General features: G+C 44.4%; 1 protein-coding gene across 1 annotated transcript in view; it reads right to left on the reverse strand.

The window, feature by feature from the left end:
- The window catches only part of ABCA13 (ATP binding cassette subfamily A member 13), a 2,590,787-nt gene that overhangs the window by 2,386,187 nt on the left and 192,588 nt on the right, over nucleotides 1–12,012 (reverse strand). The window contains exon 6 of the mRNA XM_086964984.1: nucleotides 5,419–5,513. Within this exon, the coding sequence (XP_086821110.1) occupies nucleotides 5,419–5,513 (95 nt within the window). The remainder of the gene's footprint in view (nucleotides 1–5,418; nucleotides 5,514–12,012) is intronic.

The following is a 12,012-nucleotide window of genomic DNA, read 5'->3' on the forward strand; positions in this document are numbered from 1 at the left end:
CGGAACTCACCCGGGTCCTTCTTGGGGACCACCCCTAAGGGAGAACAAACAAAATCCTGCACCGGGGGTACACTAAACGGGCCGGCGACCCGACCTCGAGTAACCTCTTTCAGGATCTTATCCTGTACGACGGTCGTATGCTGCAGGACCGACAGTTGATTTTTACACTTCTCCACACCCTGAAAGTCCCCTACCGGGATGCGGAAACCATACGAAACCCGTTCCGCAGCACCCCAGCAGAAGTACGATCCGGGTATTCACTGAGCCAGGGAATCATCGCCAAGGTATCAATCGGGGTAGGTAAAGGCGCCCCTCGGACTATGTTAGACCTGTTTGGCGCCTCCTCTCCCCCCGTTATCACCTGTTTTGGCTCTGCACGTGGACTCAGGATGGGGCGACCCGCACCCACTACATTCATGTTTAAATTTACACGATCCCTGGGGCCTAGTACATCTACCTCTGCTGAAATTAAAGCATAACCCCTTTTTTCCTGTATTGCCGGCGGGTCGCGAGTAATCGTCGGTACCCGTACCTGAACGAAAGGGCGTCCCCCCATATTGGCGGGAGGATTCGCCAACATTACTTCCTACCAATGGCATTTTCAACATACCTGTCTCCTTCATTTTATCCCATGTCAAAGAATCATAACAATCCCAGGTTAAGCTTTTATTATGCTCTTTAGCCTTTCTAAAAAGATTATCGTAGCAAAACCAATGGTTACCCTGATATGATGTCGAGTACCCCATGATTCGCGACTGATAGGTCGGCAACTCGGTAAGCAACTCGGGTCTACGTTCCCCCAAGATCGACGTAAAGATTCCCCATGCATTGCCCCAATTGCCAATATTTTCATTCACTTTGAAGGCGGCCATTTTTGCGCGCCAAACACTCGGATGCATGAGGTCTTTCTGACCCTTAACGTGCTCCACCTCATAATGATCAACAAGCAACGAGAAGATGTTCACATATTCCCCCGCCCAAATCTTCTCCTTAATTGCCAAAGGCACATGTTGACCCAACCTTTCTCTACGAGAGGGTGCTGACTCATCCCTCGCAATCGGCAATGGCCGCTTACCTGCACCGGACGCTGCCTCTGCGGTCGCGATCGTCCCTTGTGGCTTGTCAACTACTGCAACCGGTGCGGACACCTTGGCTGCATCCCGTTTCTCGCGCAATTGCTTCATCAGCGTCTGCGCTTCGGCAGCCGTGGCGCCCTCACTACTTTCGCCCAACCACGCTGCAAGTTGTGCTGCCAGCTCGGGCGGCATATCTTCATTGGACACCGGGGTGACCACCACGGGAATCGGGTTCCCCTCCGCCGGTACTGGGGTTGGCGCTTCGAGCGGGGTACAGGGAACCGGGACCTCTCCCCCAGCCGGACCCCTCCTTGGCCTCTTGGCTCTCCCTCCTGGGGCTTCTCCAGCCGGCGGACGTTCCGGCCCCCCTTCCCCGTTTCTCTCCGCCACCCGCTTCTTCAGCTCGGTCATCTCCTTCATGAGGACCCGAACCATCTGTTCAGTCGTCATTCTCTTCCCGCCTTTCTTGGGCATTTCACCAACAGAGTATCTGTAAGACAAAAGAAAGATTACAACGCTCAAAATTGGCTCTTCGTTCCGTCTCGAGCTCACGTGCAGCGAGGAGGTGCAGCTTCAGAGCACAGGAACAAGAGGATGCCTTCGGGTCTTGCGTCCCCTTTTATCCGTCTTCAGGGCGGGCGTAAACCCGCCCCTTCCTGCCCCGGGGGCGTGGCCAGCTGCGTCAGTGTCTAGGCCAGCCCACTCTAGGGCGGGAAAAAGCGCGCCCCGGCTACGCCGCTTCGGGCATACCAGCCGAGACACGCCTCCCGCCCAAGATGGCTTCCCGGGGGGATCGTGGTACTCTGCCATACGTGCGGGGGGACCGAGTGGTCGCCCCTTTCCAGAATACGGCGCATCGCTGAGCTCACCCATGCGCAGGTGCTAAAAAAGCTGCCTAGCACCAGGCATTCACTCTTGCACCATGGAGTAAAGGTGCCTGCATTGCAGGGATGATTGTGTTCGTGCAGGAATGCACAAATATAATCATTGATGGCGTTTTGCTCCTTCTATGTGTGCTGTAGAATGCAGCAGCAGCACACATAGAAAGAACAAAAAATAAAGAGATAAAAGTATTTCTCCTTGTTGCGCTACATTAATGTCTATTTTTTAAAGTTTCTGGCTCTGCCTCAGATTACAGCTCCTTGTAAATCTGGAGCAGTGTCAAAAAGCCATGGGTGAACGCCCACAGCAGCACCCATTGCACGCCCCTTTACTGCAGAAAAACGTGTTGCAGAGGACCATATTTACAAGGCTTTGTTCAGCCAGACAAAGTGGCTTAGGACGGCCTTGTAAATATTGGCTTGCATGGAGCGCCATTGGAGAATCAAAAACAGTGATGCTCCAGTGGTGCTAAATGCCTATAAATATACCTCAGGGTGATATCATAAAAACGGCTGCGTCATATTCAAAAAGGGCCGACAGTGGAAACCGAGACATAGTCATCAATGACCGGTACTATTATCATTAACATTAGAACGGATATGTACCGTTTACTGATTTCTTTATTTGGTTGTTATCTTTAGCATGAACTAAACATGGAAGTGTACCAGAGCGCGATACACACTTTTAAAACATGCCAAGTACAAAAGACAAACGAAATACATTTTTGCAAAACATATATCTTCTAACGTATCTTTTAAATAAATAAGATGCTGTTTTTTTCAGCTCACGTTACACAGCCGAAGGAGGATAACTAACTAATTTATCCCACAGTAATAAATCATAAATAAATGTTATTCAAAAGACGAGAAGATGGAGAGATTTATTTACAATCTGACTAGAAGATGTATCGATATTTTAAATCCATTTCCAAAATCGGATTCATTCATTATGGCTTACATGCCTGAATCAATCGTGTGCCAACAGGGAGTCAAGGGTGGGGGAAATACACCACAATATAATGTTTCACGAAAGTGCTTCAGGAATTCAGCTAAGAAGATATGCTACAAAATTACTATGTGTCGGTGACTCACAGAAATGCATGCACACCTTCTGCACTTTAAATTTTCAAATGCAGGATCGGACTGGGACCCAAATAAAAGTGCTCCCATTAGTGAATTAGAAAGCTAAAAAAGCAGCCTATGTTTGGAAATTGGGGCAGTTTTTAACTCATAAAGACATATTTCATATGTGTTTCGCAATGCATGGTCGACATTCTGTCTGTAAGTCTCTGAAATGGTAGTCAAAAACCTCCAGTGGGGCAAAGTTGCAGGCTATATCTGCTGCAATCATCTCAAAGGCAAATAGTCTCTGGATTTTGGTTTTATTGTGGAAAGCTTAGAATAGGAGAATTTTTAATTTCTTCGAAGTCCTTGAGCCAGGCAAATACTTTTTGCACCTTTGCCCAGTGAAGATTTCTACCTTCAGAGCTTATTTTTAAATAAGATCACAATCCCCCAACAGGGATGCTTGCAGCTGTATCCAATGCAGTCTTTTGGAAATCAGCCACTGTGTTCTTGAGGTTCAGCTGCAGCTTCAAAGGTTTTGGAAGTTTAAACATTCCATACTTTCTTGAGCATCTCTTCATGGTCACTTCTGTGCACCCACAAAGACAGGGATAGCATTTAGGAGCCAGGACTCACTCCAGCACAGGCAGCCAGCAGGGTCTTGTTAAGGTCCAATTGCTAATAGTCAGTTGGGTACTTCCAAAAAAGGCATTTTACAGCTGTTTTGTTTCCCTGTAGCCACACTAGAGGTCAGACAATTGACCCTTGGACTGTCCTTCTTTGTCCTGGGTCGAAGGGACAGCAGATCCAGTCCGTTAGGTTTCCCCACATGTCTCAACAGCATGTCCAGTACTTTTCTTTACTTCCACAGGTCCCAAAGGTGTTCTCATGACCCTTAGGTTAGGTGTCACTCTTGTAGGATTTACTTGTCAGACGGTGGGGGTGACTCTTAACCAATGAGGAAAAAGTTTCCAAGGCCAAATCTTTCCACTTTTGCAACACATCCTTTTTGCCTGCTTGCAAACTATGCCACAGTGCATTAATCTGGGGCAAATCTAATATAGCAGAATCTGTCATGTCTTTTAGGATAGCCCTGTCATGTATACCCCTTCTACATACATTGTCCCATCCACGCAACAATAACGATTGTAAAAAGGTGATACGGATGTGAAAAGCGTATTGCTGGACAGCCTTCATCAGCTGCCTCTATCGAGGGGGTCAGTACGAATAAACAAATATTTTCACCCGGGTCCGGGAAATAATAACATTCATGCAACCTTTTATATGAAAAAAGCGAGCATGAACGAATCAGTTCCCAGGTGACTTGGTTGTTAAACTTATTTCTATTTTTATTGCACCTTTATAATATTCTTTTGCAGTATCGAGCAATAGGTCCTGAAGAAGGCAGCGGACAATTCTAGTCCATTTACTGCTGAAACATGTTGACCTCTAGTTTTCATTAGCAGATATTTATTAAACCTGCTAAATTCTCTGCTCTGTTTTTAATATTGGAAGACAGAGGGGTATCATTAAAACAATGTTTCCCTCTCATCTCTCCAACTTTATTCACATCATTTAATACACGTCACCTCTTTCTATTTTTCACTATTTTCTATGCACTGCAAATCAGTTATCCTTACATACTTGTTCAAGATACCCCCGCACTCACCTGATATCACTGGTCCAGCAGTACCCACTTTCACACATAGTGCTACAGTCGTATTCTCCTTGGTGTGAGGAGACCCAGATGATGACAAGGGCGGTATCGGACGGTAACTGATGGGTACTTTTCATACCCTAGAGATATCTTATTGTGCCATACTCAGATAGGATAGTCTGTTTTCTTTCTTCCTCCCTCACAGTTAACCCCTTCGATGCTGATGACGAGCTCAGCTCATCATCAGCCACGGGGGGCGTGTGCGGATGACTAGCTGAGCTCCTCATCTTACGCGGCTTTTAGAAAAAAGCAGCGTAGGGGAAAAATAACCACTGCAGCGATGCGGTTAAACATCTGTTGATTTCATGCCTTAGACAGGACTATCTGAGACCCATAGGCACCTTTTGTTGGTTTATGTTTCTGATTGGGGGCTGTGTCTATGTGCAGGTCTATAAATATGCCCAAGGACCCACTTCTTATTGTATGTTTTTGATATAAATCAACCCCAACATTTTTTAACAATTGGTTAGAAGGTGCAGAGAAATTGTTAGGAGAAGGTGCCTACAAATGGTTGTGACATTTTATAATTACAGTGTGTTGTATTTCACATCAACTTTGATCTGTACAGACAAGCATATTTATGAAAAGCATGCACATACATGCTAAATCCATGTTTCTGAAGTGATTGTTATAGTTATTGCTCAAATCTCAGAAAAACATGTAAACATAGATGACTTACCTTGATGTGTATTTTTAAACATGTTTTCATTTGATTTGAAATTAAATGTTTGTTGCAGAAAAGTAAAAAATGCATCCTTAGCTTTCCTTGACATACTGTTGAAAAAGAATATATTTGTTAATTTGATGCAATTTGTTAAAAATATGTATCAACAGTGACATTTGGTATTTGATGAGAACATGTTCATGTTTCCAGAATCAAAACAACCAAGATATAGACATTTTTTTGGAAAGACATATTTTTTGCAGAAAAACCATTTCATCTGTTTAAACTATGGGGCAGATTATGTTGCAGCCCGTAAAGACTCTGAGCGTCAGAGCCTACAGGGTCGCATCATAATCAGCCGCTCTGTTTACTTTCTGACCGCCGCATTAGAATGCTGGTGGTCAGAAACTAAAGCAGGCGGTCATTCTGGCTGGCTTCCGACAGTATCAAAGAACCCATTGGCCAGTTGGATCCAGCTCGTAATCCCACAGGGTGGGCCTTTCCACCCTTGGGATTACGAGGCAAGGTTTCCAACAAGGAAACCATGCCTGAAAGCATGTTTGGGGTCCCACAGCAGGCCCCTTTGGTGCCCTGCCTCTGGTTGGGGGCCAAGGTGGGCATCTATGGTGCCTCCCTGTTGATCCCTGCACCTATGGCAGGCACCTAGGGGAGCATGTATTATGGCCAGTTTATGGCCGTAATGCATGCTCCTATAGGGAAATGCAGGAATGTGACCGAACAGTGTTCGGTTACATCCTAATGAGGTGATCGGGACCGCTGACCAGAGGTTGGTCGGTCCAAGGACATCACATTTGGCCCCTAAGTGTTTCATAATAATCAGAATGGCAAAATGCATACTCTTTAGGGAAAACTTATTGCTTTTCTTAATAATATGACTGATTTGATCTTAATCCACTGACTATTAAATGGCATGGTGACTGTTTCAGCAATATCCAAGCGGTACCGCACAAGTATATGTTGACTGATGATGTAGCTGCAAAGCTCCATAACTGCCTGGGAGGAGGCTCACTCCCTGGATAATATGGCTGTTATACATCAGACCTTTAAAACTATAGGTGTAATCCAAAATAGTTTTCAAGATGTGATTTTTCATGTTAGTGTGCAGGTGGCAGAATGCAAGAACTGCTCTATTATTTTAGGTACTTGAGGCCAAATGAGTAGATGACTGAGGGCCATAAAGAAGAACATGAAAAAATGAGTGTTTTTAGACACAATTTAGAAAATGTTTATGTTGGATTTAATGAATTTTAAGAACTGAGACGCAGTTCAAATTATTTGAATCATGTCAAAAATGTATACCCCATCCACGAATCCGATGCACTTTCAATATTAAAAAGATATTAATAACAAGCACATTCTAAATCAGTGAAAGGATGGTATCCACTAATATAGTCTACAATTCTCCAGAATTCCAATTCTAAATAGCACCTCAAAAAATGTTGATTTTGGAATCTGGTGCACTGCCAGTAGTAAAATTATATTAATAACCAATAAGATACCAATCAGTGAAAGAATATTATTCACTATTATATTATTATACCTTTAATCGACTTTAAATTTCAAAACTGGTATCTCCCTTTTTATTTTACCTCACTCATCTTCTGATATCTTGAAACCAATATTTTCCACCCCTTTGCTACATATTTGTTATTCTTTGTGCAATTGAGGGAATTTCATTTGGCATAAAGCTGTGACCACTGCTGGTGTGCTCAGTGGCGGTTGGTGATATTTGAAAGTGGTGAGGCGTAGCGAACGTGCCTGAGAGACCTACGGGGTGGGCTCAAGAGGGTTCGCCCCCTTAGAACGTTTTGAAAAAGGAGTGGGTAAATGGTGCTTTTTCAAGCAAATTTGAGAAAGCAAGGAAGTTTACAAGATAGAAATGTTATGTTTCTGAAGCTTGGCCCTGCTGGCATGCAACTTCAGGGACGTCTTAAGGATTTTGGAGGCCCTGGGCCAAACATATTTAGGTGGACACTGTTAGAAACCGCTTTGAATATATAATTCAGTTTCTGCTGTTTCATGCCCTTTGTGACCAGATGCACACGAACATTTGCCCAAATTCTAAATGTGTTTACATCTAATGTTCATGGATGGTGGCGTGCGTTTTCAAAATTGCAACACAGCAGCAGCTCACTAATAATAATGCAAATAATCTCTGTGACGCCCTCCCAAATCTCATACGTGAGGTCCTGCTTTGAACTAAAAGTAATGTTGCAAAGTGTCTTTAATAGCAGGACTGTTTAATAGAGTACATGCATTGCCCACATTAAAAGTAAATGACATGAAAATGCTAATAAAAAAAATCTGTCTAAGAATGATTAAAGGTCATCAGGGCAAGACTCTGCAGAGCAGAGCTGACTCTATCCGGGGGGGGGGGGGGGGGGGGGGGATAGCCTGGGGGCCCTGCTAGGCTGGGGGTCATGGGCTGGGGGCCTGGGCCCACTTTGCCTATGTCTTAAAACATCTCTGTGCACCACTGGCAAGCATACAGACTGCATGCCAATGCTCTTAGTTTAGGTAACATTTCTATCTTGTAGATGGAAATGTTTCTGAAGCTGAGAGCATTGGCACACAGCGTGTTTGAATCTCGGAGGTACGTGCAAGCAAGGCATTCTGGGCCTAGCCTCAGAAATATAACATTCCTTGTAGATAGTAATGTTTTGAAGCGAGGCCCTGCTGGCATGCACCACTAAGAAGCATACACACTGCTGCGATGCGCCTTGGAGGTGCGTGCCAGCAAGGCCTAGCTTCAGAAATATTTCTATCTACAAGAAATGTTATGTTTGCGAAGCTAGTCCCTGCTGGCACGCAATTCCTAGAAGCATTGCAGCAGCATGTGTGCTTCTCTGAGGAGGGTGCCACCAGGACCTAGCTTCAGAAACATAACAATTTTTTATAGATAGAAATGTTTCTGATGCTGAGCCCTGCTGGCACGCATCTCTGAGAAGCATACACACGCTGCTGAAATGCTTATTGGAGGTGTGTGCCAGCAGGGCCTAGCTTCAGAAAACATTTCTGCCTGCACTCTGCACCAGATTTTGAAAGGCACCGGGTATGGGGAGAATAAGTGATTTGCCCAGATCACAGGATTTGTTGAGCCGATGAAGCAGAGACTTGAACCTGGTTCCCCCCAAGAGGACCAGGTTCGAGTCTCAGCTTTGTCAGGTCAACAACACCCCCTCCGAAGTCGGCAGCTTTGCTGCCCATTACGGTAGTAATGGGCATCCTCTATTACAGGGACCGTGGGACGGTCACACTCACGGTTCATGATTTTCACTACCACTAGTAGTGATTGTGAAAATAATCCTGAACCATGAGTGTCCGACTGTGAGATTCAAATCAAATCGAGGGACGGTCAGTGAATGTCCTTAGATCTAATTTGAATCTCACAATCTGTCTGTCTGATATCACTTGCGGGGGGGGGGGAATACACTGGGGGGTTGGCTGACACCACCTAACCTCAGTAATCCTGTTTGCGTCTGCACTCAGCCTCAGCAGAGTCCAGACAGGCTCTCATGAGAGAGTAGGACATCCGACAGTTATGCATCCTGTCCAACATTTGCCAACTTAATTGAAGTTGTGCATGAGGCCTTGCATGATCAGGCTCAGGGGGCCACGAGGTCAGGGAGCACTCCTCTAGACTCCCGCATCCCACTCCTGTGTGTGTGTGTGTATTATAATGGCATTTACGCACAAAGAGGGGAGGGGAGAGACGAGAGAGAGGCTGAGCTAGGGCAGCAATGACAAATCACTGCATGGCTTTACAATAAAGTCATGCAGTGATTGGTGAATTATGCTCCCGACATTCATAAGCATGCCCAGTCCTAAGCTCCGCATTCTCTACCAAAAGACTCTAAGGCAGCCAATCCAGGAGCTGCAACAGCAGTGCCTGGATTGGCCTGGGCAGCAAAACTCACTGCTCATTAAGAGACCGTGGGGATGCAGCTTCGATCTCCCTGGCTCCCTAATTATACAGGTGTCACTGCTGAGGATTGCGGATGTTGGGCTGGCCAGGGAAAGGCACCTGACCAGACCAACCTGTGCATTAAGCAGTTGGTGTTTACACTGACTGCTGTGCTGTTCAGCTCATAATCCCATCCCATAAACATGCCTGGTGGTCTGGTGATGATGGAAGATACTGGCCCGCGGCTGAGATAGCTGATTGCTGTGGGTTGAGATTATAACACAGGAACACATTTTTATTCAAAGCTGCCAGGCAGGGGTAAAATAATCAGTGGGGGATGCCCAAACGCTCTCATGAAGGAACCGCCTCTAGGTGTGCTAATGGAATTTCACATGATATGCAGGCAAGGTAAACTCTTAGCAGAACATACCTACAAAGTTGCACCAATGAACATATTGATAAATCTTTCCTCTGAAAGCTAACCTATCCTTCTCCATAAGAGTTGAAAACTGTATTAGCCCATTTGGTCCCATCAGCTGGACATCTCTAATTCCCTTGACATCCTAGTTTGGGGAAACATTACAAAAGGCCAGATTTATCAGAGGATTGTGTTGCTCTTGCATCACACAGGGCGTTGCAAGGGCAACACAATCCCTAGGTCTGATTTACCCAGCAACAGAAGTCCACCTTCTGTGGCTCTGCTATGCTTGGTAAACCTGGAGTACTTCAAGTCGCTGCCTTGCGTTACTCTGACCTGGGACGAAATTCCATTGGTGGAGCGTGAGTGTTCCCCTACATCCAACCATGGATTTGGCGCATTTCCAGATATAGCAAGACTGACTGCACAAAAACAATCCTGCTTGCAATGCAAACACCCTTGCCACGTTGCACCTGATGCTAGGCAGCATTTTTGCGCCAGAGCAGGCGGAGAGTAGGAATGAGCCATATAATGGTAAATATGGCACATTTCTGTCTTCTCTCTTTCACACAGCTCAGCAAGGTGGCTTGCTGTGCTGCATCACACAATTGCAGTTGCAAAACATTCTTACATAGCTTAAGGAAGAGCTACTAGGAAGGGATGCCCTTGGAACACCCCTTCATAATAGCGAGTCGCTAATCCTATTTTGCAAGTTGCAAATTGATTTGCGACTCGCAAATTAGGATTAGTACAGGGGCCACTGTTTTTTTGCGGGCTATACAGGTCTAAAACCCATTTGAGCCCTCGAAAAACCTTTTTTACATTTGGCCCATGATTTCATGCAGTCATCGTGATGGCATTAGATAATGTTAGTGTTGGTCTTATTTAATCTGTAATTTGAATTATGACACATTGATGTGTCATCGCTCACACAAATATTTCCCACAACCATCTGTAATATAATAGCAATATCATTACTGTGTAGCCTTATTTTGGAAGCCAAAGTATTACTCAGTCCAGCAACTATTTTTGCTGCATTTCTGCTGCTCCTTAGTACAAACTGCAAAAAGATAGCTAAAAGTTGGTAGGGTAAAGAACATACCTACGCAGTGTGTCTGTCCATTTCAGTTGAGTCAATATATTCTGCTTTGAAAATCAGGGCAGAAGAAGCATTATGATATGAGGACTTGACCCTTCTGTAAAACTTGAATTGAAAGTTTAACTTCTTCAGCACAGCTATTCTAATTTTACCAGGTAGAAAGCCTTCTTGGCTTCCAAAAACTGAACTACCAGCAGTGTAAGGGTTCCACACTACAGCTAAAGGCCACAAAATAGACTGGAGTAAATCTGGTTTGATTTGGCTGCATGAATCTCTGGATTAGACAAGCCAAATGGATAGACATAACTGTCATAGTTTATAAACTATTTTTAATAATGCAATTGGTCTCTAGAGTTCTAGAATATTGTCCTTCTTTAAAATGGTTACCACATTTCCAGTTGACAAGCATCAAGTACTGCCTCACGTTTCAAAATTGCAGTAATCTGATCAAGTCATTCTCAAGGCAACATCTGACCTTCATAACTTATATACTTCATTGTTTAGAGGTTATTAATGCATTTTGAACCTCATATCTAGTTATAGGGTCCAATCTGATTAGCTTTTCTTTGACTAAGATTCTCTCAGGGTTAGTATATGCCAGAAAGCTTGCTGTCTTACTTGTTGCCTTTCAAGGCAAGGGAGATCACAAGTCTTTTGCTTATGGCCTCTGTTAGAATATAAAAAAAATAAACCTTTGCGACTAGTGCTATTGTCCTCAAATCAGGATATATTGTTTAAGCTTATTTGATTTTTCCTCTGTTGGAAAGTCGTTTTTGGGAGGGGTAAGTATGTACCTACTGCTAGTAATAAGGCCATCAGTAAAGGTCTCAATAAATTAGTCCCTTGCTCAACTTATGGTAGCTGACAATGAGCAGTCAGGCCTAACTTAGGAGACTGGAGAGCAAAGCATTTAAAAACAACAATACCACACCAATTTATAAAAATACAGAATATTTTTATGAACAAATATATACCAAAATGACAAAATTCCAAGGTAGGGAACCGGAGATATGAATTTTGAAAGATTAACCACTTTACGGTGCTTAAAAACATATAACGCCACTCTGGGACATCTGGTCACACTCGACCAGGACAAAGTCAAAGTTTGAGGCTGAGCACCTTTGACCCCTGGTCTGATACACTAAGCGGGGGGCCCCAGCCAGAATT

Source organism: Lissotriton vulgaris, chromosome 4_1 (assembly GCF_964263255.1).
Source record: "Lissotriton vulgaris chromosome 4_1, aLisVul1.2, whole genome shotgun sequence".
In the NCBI taxonomy this organism is placed as follows: Eukaryota; Metazoa; Chordata; class Amphibia; order Caudata; family Salamandridae; genus Lissotriton; species Lissotriton vulgaris.